The 27,482-nt window shown below is 33.0% G+C and overlaps 2 protein-coding genes across 4 annotated transcripts; one reads left to right on the top strand and one right to left on the bottom strand.

Moving 5' to 3' along the window:
* The first annotated feature begins 85 nt into the window (after positions 1–85).
* LOC111703079 (helix-loop-helix protein 1) lies at positions 86–2,877 on the top strand. Its single transcript, XM_023474941.1, has 4 exons — positions 86–852; positions 1,030–1,234; positions 2,396–2,512; positions 2,790–2,877. The coding sequence occupies exons 1-4, from the start codon at positions 669–671 to the stop codon at positions 2,875–2,877; spliced, it is 594 nt and encodes a 197-aa protein (XP_023330709.1). The 5' UTR covers positions 86–668.
* Positions 2,673–24,779, bottom strand: LOC111703057 (IQ and AAA domain-containing protein 1). Of its 3 annotated transcripts, XM_023474914.1 has the most exons (29): positions 24,605–24,779; positions 20,534–20,572; positions 17,899–17,973; positions 17,224–17,266; positions 16,454–16,567; positions 15,326–15,426; positions 14,908–15,063; positions 14,070–14,151; positions 13,498–13,572; positions 13,033–13,077; positions 12,376–12,455; positions 12,154–12,238; positions 10,871–10,968; positions 10,638–10,693; positions 10,461–10,550; positions 8,780–8,862; positions 8,052–8,117; positions 7,859–7,993; positions 7,400–7,438; positions 7,285–7,338; positions 6,664–6,739; positions 6,302–6,355; positions 5,548–5,693; positions 5,079–5,228; positions 4,942–5,048; positions 4,617–4,733; positions 4,257–4,317; positions 3,883–3,956; positions 2,673–3,003 (listed from the first exon to the last, which is right to left on the bottom strand). In XM_023474914.1, the coding sequence occupies exons 1-29, from the start codon at positions 24,772–24,774 to the stop codon at positions 2,907–2,909; spliced, it is 2,568 nt and encodes an 855-aa protein (XP_023330682.1). In that variant the 5' UTR covers positions 24,775–24,779; the 3' UTR covers positions 2,673–2,906. The 3 variants fall into 3 exon arrangements, with proteins under 3 accessions (XP_023330682.1, XP_023330690.1, XP_023330699.1); XM_023474922.1 differs by lacking the exon at positions 10,461–10,550 and having other exon boundaries at positions 24,605–24,775; XM_023474931.1 differs by lacking the exons at positions 20,534–20,572; positions 24,605–24,779 and adding an exon at positions 18,606–18,649.
* Positions 24,780–27,482: the final 2,703 nt, after the last annotated feature.

Genomic DNA, 27,482 nt, shown 5'->3' with positions numbered 1-27,482 from the left:
ACACCCACCCAGACAAGCTAAATGTATATTTAGATTTTGGTGTAATAAATAATGATATCCATATATGAATTTAAGAATAATATTTATAAAATAATACAAAATTAAATAATAATGATTATAAAAACAATTTAAATATGGAATTACCAATGCTTTTAAACTGATAACAATAAGACAATAAGCATATAAATCTAATAATAATAATAAGAAACTACCGATAATATTGTTATCAAGAGAACACAAGAGATAATAATAATAATAATAATAATAATAATAATAATAATTCTATCTATTATTCTCTTGAGTGTGTGGACAGCTCTAATCCCAGATTTGACTTTTGACTCATATTAGTTGAGGGTTGAGTTCCAACCCTGATATCTGATAATTGAATCCAGTAATCCCCCAGAGGGATTATTCCCCAGCTAAGATTGGTTTCCGGAGAATAGACGTTCTGTGTTTGAACCAACCCGGAGTAAGAAATCTGTTTGGCGGCAAGGTTGGCTCCGCCACAGAGACTTTATTTTGCCACCAGAGAAGAGTATTGAAACTTAGATGAGAGCAGGGCAGTTTTAAGAGACATTGAGGTTGAGACGGATATCAGAGAATTTAAAAACTTAACGTCAAAGATTCAAATTCGGACACTTTAAACCGTAACGAGAACAAGACGAGGAATGGAAGAGAAGAGATTGGAAAATGTTTTGAGAAAAAGAAGAGATGAGAATGAGATAAGAAGAGTAAGAGATGAGAAGGGGATAAGAGGAGGGAGAGAAGAGAAGGAGATAAGGAATGGGAGAGATGAGAATCAAGAGATAAAAACTCAGAACCAGGAGGACTCGGAGTCAGATAGTGAATCAGGTTCTATTTATTTTTTATTCTAAAATCTAAAAGATATGTTAATTATAAAAAGAAAACTTTTTCTGTTTAAAAAAAATGACAAATCATTATTTTCTATTTGAACCTATCTTTATTATTTCAATTTCAACTTTGAACATAAAAATTCAAATAATTTTGCTCTAAAACTTTTTAATTCAGGATTATTTTCTGATTCTGAGACAGATGGAAGTTGTGGGAGTGGTATGAGTGGAGGGGCGTGGTCTCCAATCCAAGGGAAAGGGTCGTGGTCTCCCACCCCTGGAAAGTGGGCGGGAAGACGTGGTCGGGTTTGGAGAGGTTCACCGGTCTCTAGTATACAAAATCAGGATTGTGGGACTAAGATGTTGACTGGAAATATTAACAGGCAATATTTAATAAATTGATTACTTACCACTATCTATGAACAGGTAATAAATAATAAAACTGATTACTTACCACTATCTATGAACAGGTAATATAAAATAAACTGATTACTTACCACTATCTATGAACAGGTAATATATAATAAACTGATTACTTACCACTATCTATGAACAGGTAATATATAATAAACTGATTACTTACCACTATCTATGAACAGGTAATATAAAATAAACTGATTAATTACCACTATCTATGAACAGGTAATATAAAATAAACTGATTACTTACCACTATCTATTACCAATCCTCTATATTTTGCAACCAGCTGGTGTAAACTGAAGCTATCATAATAATCAGAATTCATAATTCGAAAAAATGTGTGCTGAAGTGCCAGGTGTCACCCGTGTTTAAAAAAACACTTGAATAAAAAAAATTTTAATTTTGAAAACAAAATTGATGTCTCTGTCAAGAAATATATACTACCCCCAGGGTAACCATGGGTTTCCCCCAAAAAATTCAGCTTATTTGGCCCAGCCGTTTGGCCAGTATATAACTAAAGAATCTTTGAATCTCATTATCAACATCAAAAGTTAGATTTAGACTTATATTTTTGACAGAGTTTGACATGCTTCTTTTCTAAGGCTTGAGACATGAACATATCAGGTTTGTGATGCTCATGCTAAGGTAGAACGAAGATGTTGATGATCTGAGGCCTGTTTGGTCTGATATTATCAGGTTTGTGATGCTCATGCTAAGGTAGAACGAAGATGTTGATGATCTGAGACCTGTTTGGTCTGATATTATCAGGTTTGTGATGCTCATGCTAAGGTAGAACGAAGATGTTGATGATCTGAGGCCTGTTTGGTCTGATATTTCGTCCGTCACTTCATTTCTTTTCTTTTACTGCTGTAACTATTCAGTAGTTTTGGAGTTTAAAAGAAAGATTGTAATTTTAAAATTCTGATGTCATAGATATTTATTATTTCGAAGTATAAGTTCTGCTAGATCAATTTGTCTAAGTTCGAAATATTGCAGGTTAGACAATCAGGTCGCAAAGTTTATGAAATTACGGTTGGATACGAATAATCAGTTTCTTTAAAACTCTATTCAGTCAAAATTGACTAATTTCACAGTGCATTTTTTAATTTGAAATAATTTTGCAGGGAGCGGTATCGGCAGCAGAATGTTAGCGGAGCATTCCTAGAGCTTAGGAAACTTCTCCCAACCCATCCACCGGAGAAAAAACTCAGCAAGAGCGAGATCCTTAAACTTTCAATCAGGTAGAGGGGAGGGGGGGGGGGTCAATCCCCGAAAATAATGTCACAAAAAAACGGCTAGATATGCATTTAAAAGTAGCAACGCCTTGGCAACTGGTTTTAACTAACCAACTACTTTTTTGTAGCCCTAGGAACATACATTTTAAAATTGCAACGCGTACGATTCTTGTTTTAGAATTTATTGGCAAAATACTGATTAATTTTTACACGAGAGCATGTGGTTCGCAGTGGATAAGATTTATTTATTATCTACACTTTATTTAACAGTTGTATAATTTAGGTATATCAAATTACTGGAAAAAATCATCGATTGGCAAGATTCACAGAGACTTCCCGAGAAAATGTCAGATTCCTGTTGTACCCGGTAGAAAATATAATTTACAAAACATTTATTATTTTATTTCTTTTTTCCTTTCTCTCTTCCCTTCTCCTTCTCCTCCTCATCTCCCTCCAATAGTTTGGATTTCTTCTTTCCCATCGGAGTTTTACTATACCTATATACCAGAAAACAAATTTGATTTGTCGCCACTAGATGTAGTTATATAATCCTCATTTCTTTGTAACCTGAGGCCGAATTTAAAGAATTTGAACCGCGGCTCAAATATGATTGGTTCCACTAAAAACTGTATTCAATTTTCAAGATTTAAGCCGGCATTCAATTGAAACCGGTTTATGGGGCATTTGAGACGCAGCTTAGATTCATTAAAGTCGGAAACTAATGTAGTAGACCTTTAATATTTAAAACTATAGAATTCTGAGGCCGAATTTAAAGAATTTTAGCCGCGGTTTAAATTTAAGCTGCGGCTCAAATATGATTGGTGTCACTTAAAATTGTTTTCAATTTTTAAAGATTTAAGCCGGCGCTCAATTGAAACCAGTTTTTGGGGGATTTGAGACGCGGCTTAAATTCATTAAATACGGACACTGGTCCAAAAAGTCATAGTTTGAAATATTGAACTATTACATCATCAGGTACATAAACTTTATTCTCCAAGAGAAAGATCTGTATTTCCGTCTTGAATTAGACAAACAAACTGAGTTCTCAAATTAATAAATCTTAGAAACTTGATTGTGCAAATCTTTGCGATTTCAAACTTAGACTATTTAATGATAAAGGAATGCGTTGTTTGAAATATCCAGATCTATGACATTGGGTTGCAAAGATATTGGGATATCGGGATCTGAATTTGTGGCTCCTTGGTATCCTTTTATAAAATATTTTATTACTATCTACCGTAGAAATCTCTGATAAAAAATTGTAGCAACTATATTTATAACTATTTCAAAACCGTTGTGAATTGTTAATGGCATTTTTAAAATAAAAAATAAACTAATTGAGTTGATCCTAAAATAAAGAAATATATTCGAGTTACCAAGATACAAATGCATCCTCCTCCTCCCTATAAACAGGTTCAGACTTAGCCAGGGCTGCAATAAATTCTACGGCCTGAACAGAAACAAAAACGTTTTATGGAGAATATTGGAGTTGGAAAACTTGATAAAACTAAATTGGGTTAAAAACTTATTATTCATTTCTTAAACTTCAACCTGAATAACGAATTATACTAAAGAGAAAATCTTTTTTTAGTTTTACCGTCTAAAATTGATTCAGAAGACAAACTTTTATAAAACCCTTAAATCATGTAAAGCTGAATTGAGCTTTCGCCACTAACTGAACTTTTCTAAGATGATGGGATTAGAAAATTGAAATGTCGATTAAATAATTTATAATTAACAACAAAGTAACCTGGAGCTCTTTAAATTTCTGCTGCAAAACCCTTTTCTCTGTTAGAGTTTCTGTTACGCTCCTAATAAAAAGAAAATTGATAAGATTTTCAAAAAAAAATTCTTTCTAAAAATATTGTTCAAATTCCAAAACGTTCACAAAGGAACTGAACCTTGACTCAAGCTCTTATGCCCGTACATTGAGAACTCTATACTGTGGAATAGGAAGACAGCATCAGAGCAATACTTAGTGAATAAGTGAAAACCTTTGATATTCTAACTTTTTGTTTGTAATATCGAAGATCTATCTAAGTTTGTAATCAATACTGCAAAGATAAGTTTTTATATATTTGAGTTGTTTTGTATGTTAAATACTATATACCTGGATATTGCTCCGCTTGTCCAGCCGTCTGATATCTTTGCTAGTGTACTCAGATCAAACTGTGAATGTAGAATATCTCCATCAGATCGTAGAATTAGTTCTTTCCATAGATTATATCTAAATATACAAACAATATTATCATAATAATAATAATATATAATGATATAATGATTAAAATAGTCTTAAAAATAATAATAATAAAACTGATAATTATGATAATCTGAAGATGAGGATGATAATTAATGTCAATGACAATAGTAATGATAATGATAATGATGATAATGATAATGATAATAATGATAATGATAATTATGATACGCAATACCTGTAGGAGTAGTCAGGTTTAGGTAAATAAAGCATTTTTTGATAGGTTTGGGTTAAACCTTTCTGGTCACACTCCCAGGGACAACGGGAACATCCAATCAGGATTACCTGAATTTTAGTAATAATAATAATAATCACCTGATCTTCAAGACCTATAGATTTCACAAGCTTTGGAAGATCTTTCTTCAATCTTTTAGGATCACTTTTATCCGTCTTTGAAACCTTCTTTAGGAAAGTTTTCTCCGCTTGATCAATGAAAATCACGGAGGGTTGCAGTAATCTTCCAACCTGTAAAGTGTACACTGTGTTTATAGATTAATAAATAATTACAGATATTAGGACACTAGATGTCGTCTTTCAAGATTTAGGGGTTTTTCGTTCACAATAACCCTGAGGCAGAAACCCAAAGGAGTTCCACGCACGCAGTGTTGAATTACAAGACAGAGAGAGAGAGAGCATGCACTGTCTCAGGGTTATTGTGAACGAAAAACCCCAAAATCTTAAAAAGACGATATCTAGTGTCCTATCTGTTATTGTTAGTTAATCTATGACTGTGTTAATCAATGTACGAAAACATTTTGCGGATTTCTTTTTGTTTTATGATTACCTTGGAAACAAGATGGACGAGCATGTTTAACCCTGATTTCCCGGGATATTTTCCAACAATGTTGGTGGCGGTCAGATCAAACAGGGTTGCGTTTAACTCCGTACAGACAGCCTGGACCAGCATACTTTTCCCACAACCCTCAGCTCCTTAAACAATAACTAGATATAATTAGGTTCGATCTTTCAGTCATTTTTTATTGTGAAATTTTAAGAAATGCATGATACTCTAAGGTTAAAGATCTATCTTTAGAAAAGGTTATTGGTCTTGAATTTTCCCTTTTACCGCCGTTTGACCAACATTACCGAACCCTTGAATCCTCAACAGCTGAATGAAGAGTTTCTTAACGTTCCTTGTGACAATAAAGTAGAAGAACCCGCTCTGCGAAGTTTTAGTGAAAAAATTCGCACAGTTTCATCTTCAAAGACGATAAAATTGTGTACTACTACTTTTTCAGGAAATTAAAAATTTATTTACTTGTTACCTCGACAAATTTTGCCTACAAAACATCCAAAGTAATTGGTCTTGGGTACACTTTGCGAAAATTTTCCTTAACTTCCTGTAAAGTCGTTCTAAATAATTATGATTTCACTTTACCTCGACTTTATTCGGCAAATTTGACTTTAAAAAAACCAGATCTTTTGGATTATTAAGAGGCAAAAATGGCCAAGAGAACCCAGGATATAAATCAAATTATCAGAATGTACACGTCCAATTGTAAATTTTACATTTCGTAAAAAATATCTGAATTTCATACCTGCTAGAAGGACAGATTTTACTGATGGTGTATTCTCCCTTAGTTCTGCAGTTACTATAACAAAAGATATGCATCTATTCTGTATATCTCTATATATATATATATTTATAAAATTGTAATCTCTGTTTGTTTTTTTGGATGTCAGAGCATAAACCCTTTGACCGTTTTGCCTCAAATTTTAATTGGAGAGAGTTGAGTAGTCGACTTTTTATTATAGGGAAAACTCCTGACAAACACTTTAAAGCAAACACCTTCTGCGTTTAAATCAAATGTAAGTTTGTATTATTAGAATTGCAAAACATTATAAAATTCATCGCAAAATCAGTCAAATATACGCAAAAAAAAATAAATGGACAAGATACCTAAGGGTAGAATGCAGTATTCTGATATTGTTCTCCGGATATCTGCTGGACCAGGTATAGGTTCCTTCCCAGCTTTCTACACAACATGGAGAGTTAACAAGATTAAAAGAACGCCGATCCTTTCATTTTTTTACGAACACTCCTTGCAATGCTTTAAATGAGTAATTCTCGAGTTCTTGTCTGATATAACTATTTATACCCTACTGGTTGAAGGGAGGCGAGGTATATACCCTACTGGTTGAAGGGAGGCGAGGTATATACCCTACTGGTTGAAGGGAGGCGAGGTATAAAGTATTTGAGCCAAAAACTTTTCTTTTTCGAGAGAGTCTCGCTCTGGTTAAAAAATCATTAAAAAAGTCGAGCCCCCTTCAACCAGTAGGGTTTTAGATAACTTTATGCCCTGGAAAATATTAAGAAATATAAAGAAATATGAATTTGAATGTTAACACTATCAAAATAAATAAATACACAAAAATGGCACGTCAATTATATAACATGTTTAAACTTTTATAAAGCACATATTAAAGAAATTCCCAATTACTAATGCTGGAAGATGATCATTCAAAAGAATTCGGGAACTTCATAGCATTAATTTAAAAAGTCGTATCTAAATGAACCTACCCTGAAATCTCCCCCGCTGTAGGATATTTCTCCAAGGAACTGGTTCAAGTGAACCTAGAAAAAATGTTATTGGATGAAATCTTCATTCGAAATATTTATTTTCATTTTTTTCTACCTTAGGATATTGTTTTATTATACCGTTCATAACCAGTTCCTAAATAGATAATAGATCAAATTCACGATTTCATTTGGTTCATTTATAAATAAGTCCTTCATAGTTATCAATTTTTGATTGTAACTCTTTAAACTTTGAACATATTGAATTTATTAATGCTCGTAATAAAAATTTGTACCTGTTGTGTTTAAAAGCAAAAGAGTTTTTGCCACAAACTCTATTTTTATATCCCTTTCTTTGCAACCCGATATTTCAAATTATGAATTTTGTTAGATCAAAAATTCCAAGTGTATTTCAAGGTGTAAACCATCAGGTTTCAAAGATGGAGGGATTAGAAAATTTGAGTATGTGGCGTTAAAGCAAGTTCCTTTGCTAAAAATATCAGCGCATTTTTACTTAATTGCTTCGAAAACAGCAAAAAAAGGAAAAGTTAAGATGTTATAAAAAATTGTATCTTTCCTCGAATAATGATTCCGTTGTCCTGTCTGGAGTCAGATCCTTGTCCTTCTTTTTCTTCCCTTTCTTCTGTCCTTTCTTCCCTTTCTTCCTCTTCTTACTCAGCTTTCCTTTCTTTCCTTTATCCCTTTCCACCGCCTAGAACATCAAATGTGCAAAAAAATAAAAAAATATAATTTCAGAATTGTTTCCTCACCGCCTTCAGGATTTCTAGTTCCTCTCTCATAATAGCATCCACAACTCTTCTAGTTTCATCCTCAACCTCAAACATAATTGATGTCAGTTAGAAGACGACTTTTACTGATAAGAGAAGATGACTTTTACTCACAAGAGAAATTTTAGTTGAAAGACGACTTTCACTGACAAGAGAAATGTTGGTTGGAAGACGACTTTTACTGACAAGAGAAATGTTGGTCAGTGGAAGAAAAGTTTACAGATTATACATGACAGTAGCAAGACAACTTGAAACAATGACCACTCATTTCCCCTAGTCCTGGCATTTCCAAAATGTGGTCTGCCTTTTTGTGCTGTCAATATTTTTTTAAAAATTTGGAAATGCCAGGACTATAGATGTATTTTGTGGTTATTGTCACAAATAAATTTATCTCCAGAATTTTACTTCTAAAATTAGGTTGGCAAATAAATGCAGCAAATTATGTTTATCAAAAATCAAAGTCGTTTCGCTACTGTCATGTTTCGTGGGACACCCTGAATAAAGCCAATTGGAAGTCTAATTTTACAGAAAATAGACAAGTTGAAATACGACTTTTGGAAGTTAACAGAAAAGTAATTTGGAAAACGACTTTTATAGAGCATAAACGAACAAAAAAAATCCTCATGCGTTCTCCATCTAAATCTTAAACAATAAATTTACACGTTTCTTAAGACAGGTTTAGGTCAAATCATGGTTAATATTACAATCACCTCTTTTCTCTTGAGATTTGATAGAATTAAAGAATCAGCTTCTTGTTTATTATTGTGCTTCTCGTCCCGTCCTGCCCAGGTATCTGGACACAATACAAACATAAACAAGGATAAAAATCAGAAATTACTTTAAAAAAAATAAAATTTAGAATTATATTAAAAGTACCTGCTAGCTAGAGTAAACACCTAATGTACAATTTAAGTTGAAAGGTTTATGAATTTATGTTACTTATTTTAGTGCAAAATATTTAATTTATATATCTACAATTTTAAATTGTTTTGTTGATAAATAATTTACTTAATATTAATATGTACTTTTAAATCCTAAATACAAGCAAAATCTATGTACACAGTTTAGGTTGTCAAATGTTTTAAAAATTATAAGAGTTAAATCTTTACAAATACTAATAATAAAAAAGTATCTATTAGTATTTGAAAGGAACTGAAAACTTGCCTCAAACTCTAATTATTTGATCCATAAATGTGTGCAACCTGATGGTGTAAGCGTTTCATATTTCAAGTTTTGACGATTTTATCTAGCTCAAAATTCAAAGTTTGAAATTTCTAATGTACGACATCAGGTTTTGCCAAGGTTGTATACAAAGGTTGCTCTCGATGCACTCCAATATACGGAAAATTTCGTGTACTTAGCATAGATCGATACAATCCGCATATGACGTCAATCTCGCCTCTATAATCAGTGACGTCATGTACGGGTTTATATATCAATGCGAATGAGACGACATTTCCGTACATTGGAGCGAATCGAGAGTAAGCAACCTTGGCTTATTATACAATAATACAACCTTAGGATTGCAACATTAGAGTATGAGGAGAGTAATACAAATTATTTTGTATGTACATGAAAATAGCGCTATTTACATCTCAATGCGGTAGAGTCAGCTGTACAACTTTGTAAATTGCAGGATTTATCTGGATATTTCTGTACAGGTGGTCGAGTGGATCATCTAGGTTGGTAATTAGTAAAGGAAAAGATTAAAATTTAATGTAAAAATTCCGTTAATTGTCATTAGTTCTGGGTGGAATTCAAGTCATTAATTTAAACTAGGACTCATTCAACAGTTATCACCTCTTATCTATGTTTTTTTCCAGTAATTTTTCTGGTAATCGTTGTCCCGGAGTTTTTTATTTTTTTTTCATTTTACTAAATTAATAATTATTTACAATTTTATTCAAGCGGAAGCGAATTGAAATTATATACATTAGTTCTTAAGCCCATGGGTGTGCACAGGATGGTTGGGGGGTATTGTCTCCTCCCCCCCCCCTAAAAACAGGTTTTCGAATCATAGAGACCAGTCCAGAAAGAAAATGTCTGAACTATTTACATTTTTCATTTTTTTGTAAAGGGTTACACAGACAGGATGAGACTTCTTTCTTTGTCAAATCATTAAATAAGCCAGAAAAAGACATTATTTAAGATAAATGACTAAAATTAACTGTTGAATCGTCATAATTTAAAAGTTTTTGATCATGTTGCAGTCGTTTTTGTGGGTAACCCTTTAGTTGAAAATTAAACCTTTTTTTATTTCATATTTGAGAAATGATCATGTTAGGAAAATGCTGCATGGAAATCAGTCAGTGAAAGAGAAAATTCCTTTCGAAAAATTTCTAACATCGAAGCAACCAATTGTTTAACAACCCTATAGGGTGAGAAACAAACCAAAAGATGCAAAAGAAAACTGTTCAAGTTGAACAAGAGAAGGATGGTCAGGATATTGAAGTACAGCTCGTCTTCCATTCACCCAAACATCTTCATAATATAAACACCGAAAATTTAGAAGAATTGTATTTGATTATAGTTGAGAATTTTTAATAAATAGAAGCTGATTTTTTTTACCTTTGAATTCTGCATCAGCTGCCTTTATATTAGTGAAGAACTGGGAGGGTTGGAGTCTGCAAACAAAATATAACACAATGAAATGAAAAAGTAATGGAAAAGACAAAATGAAATGAAAAAGTAATGGAAAAGACAAAATATAACATAATGAAATGAAAAAGTAATGGAAAAGACAAAATATAACATATAATATAATTTCTAGAGAGTACGCTAGACATTTCATTTTTTATTTCCTAAATCCTAATTCTTCTTCCTCAATTTCCTCCTTTCTTCCTTTCTCCTCCTTTTTTCCTCTTTCCTCCTTTCTTTTCCCAAAATCCATCTCAGAGCTCTACAATTATTAATTAATATTATTAAGAAAATAAGAAAATACATACAATCTTGTGTGGATCCATTATTTAAACCTGTATTCTGTCTTACAAATATCTTTTCTCAGGAATACTGTGATCTTGTGTGGATCCATTATTTAAACCTGTATTCTGTCTTACAATTATCTTTTCTCAGAAATACTGTGATCTTGTGTGGATCCATTATTTAAACCTGTATTCTGTCTTACAAATATCTTTTCTCAGGAATACTGTGATCTTGTGTGGATCCATTATTTAATATCTTTTCTCAGGAATACTGTGATCTTGTGTGGATCCATTATTTAAACCTGTATTTTGTCTTACAAATATCTTTTCTCAGGAATACTGTGACCTTGTGGGATCCATTATTTAAACCTGTATTCTGTCTTACAAATATCTTTTCTCAGGGTCAAAATTTATCATATAGGGAAACAAATGTTTGAGATAAACAGTTTTGAAATTTATACACCTTGTGAAACATTTTAAAAGTATTATTACAACTGTGTCTCCTCACTATTTACAGCTAACTGTAGACTCAAAATACATTTTAGAATTTAAGCAGCGGTGGGTCTGTTGTTATAAAGTATAGTGGTCAGCGATTATCAATACAATGAAGACGATTTTTATTTAAGTTTTGATTGTTAACAAGCTTTTTCGAATTATAAGTTTACAAGTAATTAAAGAGAAGCTTTTTTATTGGCAGCTTCTCTTTGTTTCCATATAATTATGTGTATTCATGCAATTTAAAAGCTTGATAAAAATCAGAATCAAAATTCGTCTTTATTTTAATGATATATAGGACGATGACTGTAGTTTCCATTAAACTGTGGACAAGTAAAACGACCTTTACCAGTACACTGTGGACTAGGGTCAATTTGAATTCGAACCCAACAGACCCCTTGTACCGGCAGGCAAGTACCAGCCCGACCCTATCATAATATTCCGGCTCGGTTTAAACTTTGATGGCGCGGCCAGACATTTTACAGTTCTATCATAGACCTATTTTACCTTCGCCGCTATAGCTTAGTTTAGTGTGAAAATTATTTTATCAAATAATAATGAACCGTTTCAGCAAAACAGTTCCTGTTTATGACTATCTAAAATCAGAACTTGAGTTTTACAGTCCTGAGTGGTCCGCCTATTTCAGAATTGTTTTGGTCCCACTTTACCTGATAAACATTTTCAGGATGAAAAACCGCATTAGACCCTCCCTCGTCATCCGAGGGGTAATCTGGAAACCGTCCCTGTTCATCCCTAAAAATAGGATTCTTTTTTACACAATCTTTTCAGAAATTAGAAAACTGTTTCAATGAGAATTGTAAAATCTGCTAAAAGTTAATGACATTGATGGCAAAATGTAAACAACGCAAAAGGAAATTTTTTTTGCTTACTTTTCCTCCCAGAACCATTTTCTAATGTCGTCTTTCATTTTCTCTGTGAGATCAGGACCCTCTGCATCTCTTATTTCCTCCTATACATAAAAGGCTTGAATAGTGTTTATGTTTTTTTTTATTTAGTATAGCAGTTAACTACAGTTTAACAGAACTTCGGAGACATTGAAATAATTTATAAAATGTCGTCTTGACAATTTTTTTATACTTTTATACCTAAATCTCAGTAATTGTAAAAATAAATAAATAGCCATGAATATGCAGGAATATTTTTAAAGAGCTCCATATAATTATTCAATTATCGATGGGTTCAGAAAATGACATTTTTTATTCTTTCGATGACTCCACAAAGTTCTGGATTAACCTGTAGCATGTATGAAAAAAATTAGCCTATTAGACGTGTTTGCGAACAATCAAAGGTGGTCCAAATTAATCTATTGGTGCCACTTTTATTTTAATGTGTTGTTTTTCTTTGTAAAAAATTAAGGTTAACCGTTTCCAAGATACTCAAGAATTCTTGATACGTCTAATCAAATTTAAAACTGAATTATTCTAAAAATTGTGAGCCGATTCTACACATTTATCTAGTATTGGGGGTTAAAAACTAAGAATATATCAGAAAAATAAAAAAGGTGAAGAAACACATGAGATTATTACCTTAATGTCTAAGAGAGATTTCTTGTAACTTGCTTCATGTTCCATCTAAGCATAAAATGTTTACAAATTCTTTATTTTTGAACCTAGGCGTAGGCACAACAAGCCTAAAAGATGTAAAACTTCTCGTTGTATCATCAAAAGTATGTAATTTACAATAAGGTTTAAAGAATAAGGGAGTAAACAGTTTCTTAAGATAAAACCAAGAAACATTTCGTGTTTTCCCACAGTAGAGACGAATTGGATCTCTTTGAATAATTAAAAATTTATAAACTATTTAAAATATGTAAAGTTTTTGTTGATGAGAAATAAAAAAGTTAGCTGTTTTAGTAAAATGTACAGTACACTGTACAGATATAGTCTATAAATTATATCATCTGTATATAGCATGTAACCCAGTATATGACTTTCTTCTTTGCTGCAAAGAAAAAAAACAATACTTAATAGTTAAATTAATATTGCAAATTCCTGTTTTTCTCGTCTTGAAGCAGAAATCTCTTTAAGTTTCTCTTGGAAGACAACAGGATAAACTGGTGGCGGTATCTGTAAGATAATTAAGAATGTCGTCTTCAGCAAAAACATTATTTTAGGATACATTTTGGTCATGGTAAAGTTTAGTAACGTTTGTTGTTGTAAACAAACAGTCAATTAATCTTTCTGTAAAAAGGGAAAGTTTTTATATAATACTTGACCAGTTTGACTAACAAAGCATCCTATTTTCTTATGCTTTGGATACTATTAATGGTCATAATGGTCTTCAGAACTTCAATTTTTGTTACATGAACATTAAACTGTTGAATACGATGAAGACTGCAGTTATAAAATAAATTGTGATTTTAAAAGTCCACGTGATCATGACAAAAAGCAATTGGAGTATACACGGAGTGACGGACCCATGTCTCTTGGTAAGTTTGTTTTCTAGATTATAGTAAGACTTTTATGTTTAGAAGAACATGCAATCAACATAAGCTTTTCATGTCATCTTCCTATTCCTCATGTTTATGGGTCTCACTGTAGATTGATTGATGAGCCATACTTACCATACCGATGAAAGTAAGCTCTTCTTCTCTTTTCTGTTTAACGAACTTCCTGGCCAGAAATCCCCGCCATATTCTTTGAATCCTACAACAAATATTTACTGAAGAATAATTATTATGATAGAAGAAACATGTTTTTTATTTTATTTACAGTAATTGAAGGGACTGTAAGCGTTATTTCCATGTAATCTTCCATGCAAAGATGGCAATACCCGATTCACAACGGTACCCTTAAAAGCTTTGTCTGATCAATTATTAATTAGATATAAATGTTTAAAATTAATTATTTTCAATTATGATTTCTCTTACTGCAGGAAACACATTTAGGAACAATAAGAATTAAATAGTTTTAAAGCAAGAAAAACATCAATATCTTCCACATTATTAATTCTATGAAGGTTTAAAGGGAACCGTTGAGAATCGGTTATTGCCATCTTTGCATGGAGGATTACTTAAGATTACGCAAACAGAGACCGAATTTAAAGAATTTATGTCGCGGCTTAAATCCACCAAAACCCGGTTTAAATTGAGCGCAGGCTTAAATCTTGAAACATTTGATACAATTTTAAGTTTAAACCGCGGCTCAAATTCTTTAAATTCGGCCTCTGTCTCTTTAAAAATCATGTTTCTTTTTTTTACGAAAATTAACAATTACAATTTACGTGCAAACATGTACCGACACTTTGCCCGCAAATGATGTGTTACACTATAGACGAATATTTATAATAACAACCAGTTGTTTTACTGCAACGACGAATAAATAAGACGAAAAAGGAGTTGAAAATTGACCTGTGCTTAGGTCGACGGAGTTTGATGGATAACATGTCTCGTCATATTATACCTGCAAGCTGCTTTAATTTCGGTCATAGTAAGCAGAGAGTTTGGTTTATTCTTCCTATCCTCCTCCTGCTGGATCCGTATATCATGCATCAGCTTAGCGCGTAGCCGTCCTTGTCGTGCCCTCTCATGCACCTGGAGTAGACGGATAGCTTCAACCCTGAAATACATTTGGTCAGAAATTCAAATGTTGATGGATAGAAGGCATCTGATTCTGATAAACTAGAACTAAAATATTCTGTTAAATCTCAGGAATCTAAAATTTAAAAAAATTGTTAACGTAACTTTTAGTGTCACTTTTGTTAGAGAGGCATTAATGATTTTTAAATAGTTATTTCTGGGACGTAGAACTCCATGATCAGATGAATCATTTGAAATTAGTATCCTTAAAATACAATTACAGCTTTTAACATGTCCTTTACCTATCCATAGTTTTAGCATTCTTGGCCTGACTATGAGAATCCATCTTTTTCCTGACTTCCAGAAGTAAACCAGACCAGTAGTTCACCTCCTCGATCCTCTCCTGGATACAGGGGTAAACGGATACAGGGATAAAGGGATACAGGGATACAGGGATACAGGGATACAGGGATTCAGGGATACAGGGATTCAGGGATTCAGGGATACAGGGATACACGGATACAGGGATACAGGTGTACATGGATACAGGGGTAAAGGGATACAGGGATACAGGGATACAGGGATACAGGGATACAGGGATACAGGGATCCAGGGATACAGGGATACAGGGGTACAGGGATACAGGGATACAGGGATACAGGGTTACATGGATACAGGGATTAAAGGATACAGGGAGAAATTCGTCAGATGCAAAAAGTCGGTATAAATGGTACCTTCTCAGACTTATTCGAAATATTAGAAATATTATTGTTCAAGGATCAAGTCTAATTGCTGTTTATTGTTTATTATCTACTAGAAATTCATGGCGCTTCGCGCCCTTCTTTCTAGCCTTAGAGGGCGCTTCGCGCCCATCTTCTAAATTAGTTGTGTGATACAGGGATACAGGGATACAGGGATACAGGGATACAGGGATACAGGGATACAGGGATACAGGGATACAGGGATACAGGGATACAGGTGTACAGGGATACAAGGATACAGGGATACAGGGATAAAGGAATACGGGGATACAGAGATAAAGGAATACGGGGATAGAGGGATGCAGGAAAACGGGGATACAGGGATACAGGAATTACAGGGATGCAGTTAAGTATGCAAGGATACAGATAAAGACTAATTTATTTTGTGTCATATTGATTGTCAGTTCATAATCTCAAAAAATTGAAGAATTTAGTTTTCTTTAAATTTTTATTTGTTTTGATTACTTTAAGTTCTGAGAGTAATGTTATAATTAAATAAATCCTCAGTTTTCTCGTAAAATTAACTGAAATTAGTTAAACTGTAACCTATTATATATAGATTATAAAAGTAAAGATATACTGTATGATACCAAGCCGAAATATCTATCTATCCATCTATCTATCTATCTATCTATCTATCTATCTATCTATCTATCTATCTATATCTACCTGTGAAAGGTAGGTTGGTATTGGAATCTCTAGTTTATCTGGAGTCATCTTCATATCTGAGAGAATATCGTCCAGCATTGAAAACTCATTTAGATCCAGGTTGACCAGCTCGTGCTGATCAAATATTAGTAAAATTAAAGGGACTGTAAACGTGATTTCAAGTAAACCTCTATCTATAAAGTGGCATGTCTGATTCACACTTAAAAGCTTTTTAAGATCAAGGACAAATCTTAGTTTATTTTCTAGATAAAAAGTGTGTTTTTTCCTAGATAAAAAGTGTGTATTTTCTAGATAAAAAGTGTGTATTTTCTAGATAAAAAGTGTGTATTTTCAGTAGTGAGTTCTCTGTAACTAAGCGACATGCAAATCTATGCTGCAGAGCTAAAAGAAAAAAATGTTCAGATTTAATCATTTTAAAAACAAAAATTACGATATTTCCTATAATGAAACCTTGAACTATAAGCTATGTATTAATTTGGATTGTCTATGCCGAAAAAATGTCTTTATATAAATAGAAATTCATCAATGTTAACAGAAATATTCACGTACTTACAATTACGAAGAAAACTTGGGGCAGGAAAATTGGGGCAGGAAAAGCAACAATTAAAAAATTGTTTCTATAAGAGGGAACCCTAAAAGCTTATTATAATATATGTATATTATATTATATAAGGTATTTGGGTATTATGCAAAGTTTTAGACACATTTTGAGCCCCTTGTTACACTTTTTTGATAAAATGTATTTAAAATGTATTTAAAAATGTATTTACCTTAAGTTCTATTATCCTCCCTATAGTTGCTTCCAGAACTTTTCTGTTGAGAAATCAATTATGACGTTATTTAAAATAAAGATATTTAAAATCATTATAATTTTACGTACAATTCGTACAATAAATATCTCATCTATATTTTGTTTGAAAAACGAGGATAACATATACCTATAAATTGCTTAATAAGAGTACAAATAAATGTTTTCTCAATAAATATATACGATATATCTAAACTATACAATTATACAAACCCCCCCCCCTACTCCTCTTCATCTAGCTACAGTACAGAGCCAGCTCATGCATTCAATGCAATCTTGCAAATTTCTATTTTATTTTAGCAATATTGCATCAAACCAACGATGCAGTTGTATTTTAGCAAGCTTTAATATAAAGTTCTAAAATCTAAGTAGTATATTTTATTTTTAATTTTTGAACATATATACAACAAATAAAAAAAAATTGTAAAATTATTCCAAAGTATATTTTTCAGACATTTTTCCCCCCCCAATTTTTATTTTAAATTTTTTGTGTGTTTTTTTTTCCACGGGCCCTTCAGCTAGTATTTTACTAAAACATGAAAACCTTCAAGCAAGAAATATTAGCAGAAATCTCTAGAGAACTTAATGTAAACAAGGAAAACAAGGAACGTGTCTGATTTGCATATATATATTATACCTGACAAGTATTCTTTTTTGTGGATGCAACATTTGGTCGTAACAAGCATCAAGGTTCCTTAGTACTCCAACATATCTATATATCAAGGTTCCGTTATAGTACTCTATCATGTAGTACTCCAACATATCTATATATCATGGTTCCGTTATAGTACTCTATCATGTAGTACTCCAACATATCTATATATCAAGGTTCCGTTATAGTACTCTATCATGTAGTACTCCAAAATATCTATATATCAAGGCTCCGTTATAGTACTCTATCATGTAGTACTCCAACATATCTATATATCAAGGCTCCGTTATAGTACTCTAACATGCAGTACTCCAACATGGAGTAATTAATGTCCTGAGTGTTATTTACCATCCCTCCAATTGAGTAATTAGTATCCTGAGTGTTAATCACCATCTCTCTGATGAAGTAAATAGTGTCCTGAGTGTTTAATGTATATCATCATTATTCACGCTTAGAAGGAATTTTTTTGCGTGGAATTTTACTGAATTTATACATTCATTGATTTGGTGGGCATAGACCCGTATTCTGTATGACGCAACAGGACTGCGTAATCAGAAATAATGCGTAGTAGGGTTTTCAGAAGAGATAAAAACATAATGTCTTAACTAACCTAACCCATGGCCGCAGCGCTCGGCACAGAAAGTGTCTTTACCTAGCCTAACCCTAAATAATAAAGCTTACTGTGCATTTACATTATTAGGAGTGGTGACTGGAAAGGTATTCTAGTTGAACTGAGAGATGAGCATTACAAAATCATATCTCAGGTTTCATTTGATCCTTATAAAACAACGTTTTTACGTTGTATATAACTGCTACTTAAGAACAAAAATAAGTTCTTTAAAAACCACGTAGCTGGATAATTTTGTGAATTTTGTGAGTTGACCTCCAGATTCATCCAGTCTTGTGATTTTTGAAGAACGAAGTCTTCTTTTATCAAGGGCTAGAATGAACTCTAGAAAGGACTCTAGGATAATCTTGATTTCCAATTTTATACCTATCAGACAACAAACTTTGGTTAAAGCAACCTATAGTTGCTGAAAGGTTAAAAAGATAATATTTCCAGAACTTTGGAATAAATTTAAATTAAGTTCAAGGAATTGAGGATTTACCACATCTCAAATATTCAAATCCCTATATCTTTGCAACTTAATAGTGTAAACCTTTGATATTTCAAACTTATATTATTTGTGTTACCGAATTAATAGTTTAAGAAATCTAAGGTCTACGACATTGGGTGGTAAAGATGTAGAGATTAGAAAATCAGAGTTTGTGGCAAAAACTCAATTTTTTAATAAAAGATATTAATGATTTGTATTTTTTATTTAATGTGAGGTCGGTTAACTCTGATCTCAACCCTACTACATGAGCCGATGGGGGGTCGGTTAACTCTGATATCAACCCTACTACATGAGCCAATGTAAGGTCGGTTAACTCTGATCTCAACCCTACTACATGAGCCAATGTGAGGTCGGTTAACTCTGATCTCAACCCTACTACATGAGCAATTGTGGGGTCGGTTAACTCTGATCTCAACTCTACTACATGAGCCAATGCAAGGTCGGTTAACTCTGATCTCAACCCTACTATAGAGCCAATGTGAGGTCGGTTAACTCTGATCTCAACTCTACTACATGAGCAAATATGAGGTCGGTTAACTCTGATCTCAACCCTACTATATAGTTAATGTGAGGTCGGTTAACTCTGATCTCAACCCTACTATATGAGCCAATGCAAGGTCGGTTAACTCTGATCTCAACCCTACTACATAAGCCAATGTTAGGTCGGTTAACTCTGATCTCAACCCTACTACATGAGCCAATGTGGGATCGGTTAACTCTGATCTCAACTCTACTACATGTGCCGATGCAAGGTCGGTTAACTCTGATCTCAACTCTACTACATGAGCCAATGTAAGGTCGGTTTAACTCTGATCTCAACCCTACTACATGAGCCAATGTGAGGTCGGTTAACTCTGATATCAACCCTACTACATGAGCCAATGTAAGGTCGGTTAACTCTGATCTCAACTCTACTACATGAGCCAATGTAAGGTCGGTTTAACTCTGATCTCAACCCTACTACATGAGCCAATGTGAGGTCGGTTAACTCTGATCTCAACTCTACTACATGAGCCAATGTAAGGTCGGGTTAACTCTGATCTCAACCCTACTACATGAGCCAATGTGAGGTCGGTTAATTCTGATCTCAACCCTACTACATGAGCCAATGTAAGGTCGGTTAACTCTCATCTCAACCCTACTACATGAGCCAATGTAAGGTCGGTTAACTCTCATCTCAACCCTAGTACATGAGCCTTCCAATCATTTCTTTACTTAGCAATCAACATTTTTTACCTGATTGATAAAATGTAAATGTATGTATGTGCAGTTGATCCAATAATTTTACAATTTTTCTATTCAATTATTTGAAGATAAATGCTAATATGAAGAGATGAATTTGAAAATGTCACACAATAAAAAAATGGTGGTTCCAAAAAAACACAATCTGAATGAAAAGAATTTTTGAAAATCATTTTAGACGAAAACACAGGTCATTGAAGACAATATCATAAAGAAGGATTTATTTCATTTTTTGATTTTTTTTAAAATGTGTATAATACCTGATGTATACTTTGGAAACAGTTTTGTAAGCAGTCTCCCTAAACAATACAATTTTTAAATCAGATAATGAACATTAAAGGGTTAAGGTTGAGTGTTCAGGAACTTTTAAATGGTGTTAAGGTTACACTAGAAAGAACCCGGGGTTTTAAAATGCATTTTACAGTTGGTGCTCTCTGATATTCTGTAATATCATTTTTTAACTTTCTTTCAAACTTTTGAACGTTTAAATGTTCTTTCCGCCATGCATCGAGAGCAGTAATGCTTTAGAACAGAATGATAATTGTTAAGATAAATCCGAAACTTTTCTATAAGATGGAGGATTATGTCTTAATCAGTCCATTTAAATGTTATCAGGGACATATCGTTGTTTCTTCAGAAACTGATAATCAACGTCGAAACGACTGAGCCAATTTTTTTTTTGTTGCATGAAATGTTCTTACCGTTTGGTTTGAATAGATTAAAATTTAAAGACATTCCGTCAAAACAAAATATATGAAAATATTTTTAAAATCAGCAGCTGCAAAACTGTAAAAATAAAAAAATTGAGACTCAAATGGAGAAGAAAAAATTTTAATTAGAAATCGACATGGAATTCAAGTTTTGTATTTTTTGTAATTATATCATTTAGATATTTATGTATTAACAATTTACTTATCGATGAATTTAATAACATAATTATTTATTCTATCGCTATTCAAATATTTGTATTTATTTATTCAACAATTTTTTTTTGATCATTGTATACTTACCTTTTTCTTGTAATGTTGCATTGAAAGTGAAAATATTTTGCACAAATTTCTTTTTAATTGGATTAAAAAATCAACCCGATCAAGTGCTAATTGCATGAGTTCATAATGCATCTTTGCTTTACTTGGATTCTTAAAACTGCAATTTTCAAGAAATCAAAAAAAGGGAATCAGCTATACAGATTACACATGGTACACGTCGGATACAGATTACACATGGTATACTCCGGATACAGATTACACATGGTACACAGCGGATACAGATTACACATGGTACACGTCGGATACAGATTACACATGGTACACTCCGGATAAAGATTACACATGGTACACAGCGGATACAGATTACACATGGTACACTCCGGATACAGATTACACATGGTACACAGCGGATACAGATTACACATGGTACACTCCGCATACAGATTACACATGGTACACAGCGGATACAGATTACACATGGTACACGGCGGATACAGATTACACATGGTACACGGCGGATACAGATTACACATGGTACACAGCGGATACAGATTACACATGGTACACAGCGGATACAGATTACACACGGTACACGCCGGATACAGATTACAAACGGTACACGCCGGATACAGATTACACACGGTACACAGCGGATACAGATTACACACGGTACACAGCGGATACAAATTACACATGGTACACGGTGGATACAGATTACACATGGTACACTCCGCATACAGATTACACATGGTACACGGCGGATACAGATTACACATGGTACACGGCGGATACAGATTACACATGGTACACGCCGGATACAGATTACACACGGTACACAGCGGATACAGATTACACACGGTACACGGCGGATACANAATTTGGCTTGTTTGTCTGTTTGTATCCAATAAACGTCAAAACGGCTGAACCGATCGGGCCCAAATTTTTTGTGGGACCTCACGTGACCCCAGGGAAGGTTTATGAATGATCAAAATTTTAAAAATTTATGTTCAAAAGTTTTTTATTTTTGAAAAATTTTGAAAATGCGCAAAAAAATATTATGAAATCCGCAAACTTTTTTTGTTTTTGTTTTATACTGTACAAAGAGAAGATGTTCAGAGATAAAGCCACAATTAAAAGTTGAAATAGAAGATGGGCGCGAAGCGCCCTGAAAGCCTAGAAAGAAGGGCGCGAAGCGCCCTGAATTTCTAGTAATGTACAAATGTATGTAATGTACAAATATACATAATGTACAAATATACATAATGTACAAATATACATAATTTACAAATATACATAATATACAAATGCGTTATGTATCGAAATTGATGATGCCAAAAAAAGTGGCAAATCGATGACGTCCCAAAACTTACATAATGTTTCAAAATATATAATGCACAAAATACATAACGTCCAAGAATGTAATATTTACCAATATTTTAAATGTTACAAAGTGTTTGAAATTAAAGGAGTTCTAATCATAATTTAGAGTTTCATAAACGATCAGGCCTGAATTCTACATTATGCATTGGTTTAAAAAGACAAATTAACAAAGTCGAGACTAGGAAAATTAAGGATCCCACCCTATAATGTGTAAGGAAGAAATAATAATATTAAAAACAATAATAATAAAACGATGTATCTATCTACTTTATACGTTTTATTAACATCCACAAGTTTAGTTCATTCTCATAATCAAAATGGTGTTTGTAAGTCTGAGTTTCGATATTCTGAAATAATTTGAAGATCCAAACTCCTACTTGCAGTATGCAGTGTGCAGTATGCAGTGTGCAGTATGCAGTGTGCAGTATGCAGTGTGCAGTATGCAGTATGCAGTATGCAGTATGCAGTATGCTGTATGCAATATGCAGTATGCAGTATGCAATATGCAGTATGCAGTATGCAGTATGCAGTATGCAGTATGCAGTATGCAGAATGCAGTATGCAGTATGCAGTATGCAGTATGCAGTATGCAGTATGCAGTATGCAGTATGCAGTATGCAGTATGCAGTATGCACAATATTCTGTATGAGGTGACAGAGCATAATGCAGAAACATATCTTCAACTTGCAAAGTAGCAAGCGGTAAGCACTGGGGTTATACAGTTCATACTTCTCTTTAGGCTTCAACATAAAACTTACTTACAGTTATTTGGGGGTTGGGGTACCGGTCGGGGGGTGGGGGAGGGGGCTCTAAAACATTCTACAAAACATGGCTGAAAGTGAAACCTCTTTAAAGTTTAAAAGATTTTTTTGCAATTTATATAAAAAAGATTTTACTTAGTTTGCCTTACTTATAAATTTTTTCTAACTCATTTCATAATGTTTGAATGAACCTGTTGTGAATCTTTGATGGTGTTGGAATGAGTCTAATAACGTTGATAAACTGTTGTTATATTTCTGACTATACCTGCTGCACTAGAAATGCATAAAGGTTTTGTAGGATTTCATGGAAACCTTGTAAAAATGCATTTTCATTCAAGGAGGGGGTTTGAATTAAAACAAGGATAGACAAACTACGCAGGTCACCCGGGATATAAAATTGCTGAGAATAACCCCACTAAATATAAAACCACTGAATTTAAAGCTATTCGATATAAAACCACTGAATTTAAAGCTATTCGATATAAAACAACTGGATTTAAAGCTATTCGATATAAAACAACTGGATTTAAAGCTATTCGATATAAAACAACTGGATTTAAAGCTATTCCATATAAAACAACTGGATATAAAACTACTGGATATAAAACTAATGGATATAAAACTACTGAATATAAAACTACTGGATACAAAACCACTGGATTAAATGCAATTGAATATAGAATTACTGGATATAAACTATTGGATATAAAACTACTGGATATAAAACAAATGGATGTAAAACTACTGGATATAAAACTACTGAACATAAAACTACTGAACATAAAACTACTGAATATAAAACTACTGGATATAAAACCACTGGATTTAAAGCTATTAAATATAAAACTACTGGATATAAAACTAATGGACATAAAACTAATGGATATAAAACTGATGGATATAAAACTACTGAATATAAAACTACTGGATATAAAACAAGTGAATATAAAACTACTGGATATAAAACCACTGGATTTAAAGCTATTAGATATAAAACTACTGGATATAAAACTAATGGATATAAAACTAATGGATATAGAACTACTGGATATAAAACTACTGGATATAAAACTGCTGGATTTAAAACTCCTCCCTTCTCTGCTCCTCCCTTCTCTGTTCCTCTCTTCTCTCCTCCTCCCTGCTCTCCTCCTCCCTTCTCTGCACCTCCCTTCTCTGCCCCTCGAATTCAAAATTCCCAAACCTGCACGAGTTTATGTCCATTTCAGGCAGTGGCAAGCTGTAGGCCCAGCTGAGTCCAGAGTCTCCAGAGTTGAGAAGGTACATGTTTCTTAGAATACACATCACACACACGCTACACCAGACACACACACATCTCTTATATGCGCCTGATGCCTTTTTCCAGTTATTCATGCAGTTATATAATATTCCTACACTCGTCCGGCCTACACTTAGGCTTTCGCCTCACGTTCAGTTCTACCCCCCCCTCCCCTTTCCCCCCACATCAATCCGGAGTTGAGAAGGTACGTACTCTTCAAACTCATTCTAAACACACTATACAAACACTATACACACTATAATTGAGCATCAAATACACTTAAGTATCGATATACTTTTCGTCCTCTTGTTCCACGGTGTTCTGGTTCTCTCTGTATACTTTTTGAATATCATTATTTACAAATTTTCTCAACTCAACTCAACTACCGTGTTTAGCCAGACATTCCCTTTAAGTCGCAATGATGTAATGTTTTCTTTGTACAGATAAAAACATTAACGTTGAAAATAACGAAGATTTTTTAAAGAATTTTTACGTTTCAGACTAAACAATAAATAAATAACGGAGTGAATCCTGTCTTCGATATATTTTAAGTGATATTTGATCTCTTATTGAAACTTTGTCAAAAATAAGAAACTTATATACTGAAATATTTAAGATAAGGAACACAACAAACATGTATAAATAGAAAATAGAAAAAAACGAAAAATCTACATTTAATAGTTAAAAGTGTGTTCTAAAGTTAAGTCTCCCTGAAGGGCGTATACAGAAATAAATCTAAATTTTTTATGGGGGGGGGGGGGCAAAATTTGAACTGTAAATTCAAAACATTTGGATACAATTTAAAGGTACACATACAGTCCAATTACCTTACTATAGTATATACTTTATCTCTCCTTCAAACAAAACTGCATCATATGTTCTATTCTACATTTATACAATTTTTTTATGAAAATCTAAAAACTTTTAACTTGTATCGGATATATGGTTAATGTGTATTGTCAATCTAAACAACTTTCAGAACAAAATTTCAGTAAAATTTGGATTTTTAAGAAATATCTTAAAACATCGAAAATATATATCAAACGGAAAAAAATTGTTCATATATATATATATATACGTCGCTAATACATATAATAATATATTTAGAAAAAAATAGATTTTCTAAATCTTTTAAACAAAATAATCCATCAGATGGTAAAAAGATATTAAAAGGACATCAGTTTGTAGTAAATGCCTACTCCATATAAGTCTTTCAGAAACGTATCAATCCAGTTCAGTAGAACTTTACTATTAATATCAATCCAGACACGATTTATCTGTACCAATTTTTTATAATCAATGTCAATCCAGACATGATTTATCTGTACCAATGTTTTACAATCAATGTCAATCCAGACATGATTTATCTGTACCAATGTTTTACAATCAATATCAATCCAGACATGATTTATCTGTACCAATGTTTTACAATCAATATCAATCTGGACACGATTTATCTGTACCAATGCTTTACAATCAATGTCAATCCGAACACGATTTATCTGTACCAATGCTTTACAACCAATGTCAATCCGGACACGATTTATCTGAACCAATGTTTTACAATCAATGTCAATCCGAACACGATTGATCTGTACCAATTCCCAATTTCTAGGTTACAGATAAAGTTTAATAGACGTAATTACAAGTTTTGCATCGTTATATATACCAACGTAGTTAAGCTAATCGCATTATAGGTTTGACGCAGTTATTTACAGACGTAATTGGGTTAGGTTAATCGCAATACAAGATTTGCGTAGTTTCTGATAAGCGCATTTAGATTTACAGGAAATGTACCACGTAATTTATCTAGGTGTAACTATGGGATTAACAAAAATATTTATTATTGCTCCACAAACTCTGATTTTCTAATTCCTATATCTTTGCAACCTGATGTCATAGACCTTTGGTATTTCAAACTATGAATTCTGTTAGATCAAAAAGTCTAAGTTTAAGATATCAAAGCTTTACATAATCAGGTTGCAAAGATAAAGGGATTAGGACATTTTAGTTATTAAAACTTATTATGCATTATGTTTTACCTGTTTCTCTCTGGTTTTGCCTGATGTAGTTCTTCTTCAAGTTGTACAATACTCCTTCAAAGCTTTGTTATTATCCTCTGTGATTTAAAGGCCTCACACTTTCAAGCAAAAATTAATGAGAATTTTGCCAATTACTTTTTGAATGCAAAAGCTAATAGCAAGTGCTTTATACTGCTAAAATGTACATGTAAAGGGCTACAGAAAAGCATAAGTAGGTTAGAGAGGTAAGATCTAAACCCAAGGCGTTGCGACACTTCAAAGTCGACCCTATCTTAAAAATTGATGAGACTATTTATAAGCAGGCTGAATCTATCCCACAGAAAATCTACGAATTTCTTAACATTTATTTAAACAACGCATTTTTCCTTATCTCCGCCTGTGTATTGTCCCAGAGTTCATTAAAGGTTCTGAATATAAAATATTGTTGATATTTATTAACATAAGTGAATTACAATTTACAAAATATGATCGAACTTGTTTTGTTTAAAAATGTTTTTAAAAAGTGTCGCTGTGTTATGCCGATTGACTGGGCAGTGGGCATGCAGCAAAGACAGCAATATTTGTTCAGGGGGGGGGCTTAAAATTTTTTTCTTTTCAGGGAGGGATTGTTTCGCTACTTAGCGATTTCCCTAAAGACCTAATATATATACCGTGTGGTATTTCTCAAGACCGGATTGTAAGACTTCCTTCTCTCAACGCTCTCCATAACAAAAGGATGATAATAAGGTTCCGAACGTTTATTTCTCTGAGTCTTCAATCTA

The sequence above is a fragment of the Eurytemora carolleeae genome, unplaced genomic scaffold (assembly GCF_000591075.1).
Source record: "Eurytemora carolleeae unplaced genomic scaffold, Eaff_2.0 scaffold17, whole genome shotgun sequence".
NCBI lineage: Eukaryota > Metazoa > Arthropoda > Copepoda > Calanoida > Temoridae > Eurytemora > Eurytemora carolleeae.
Note: the sequence above shows the minus strand (reverse complement) of the source record. Positions and strands in the feature narration are given on the sequence as shown.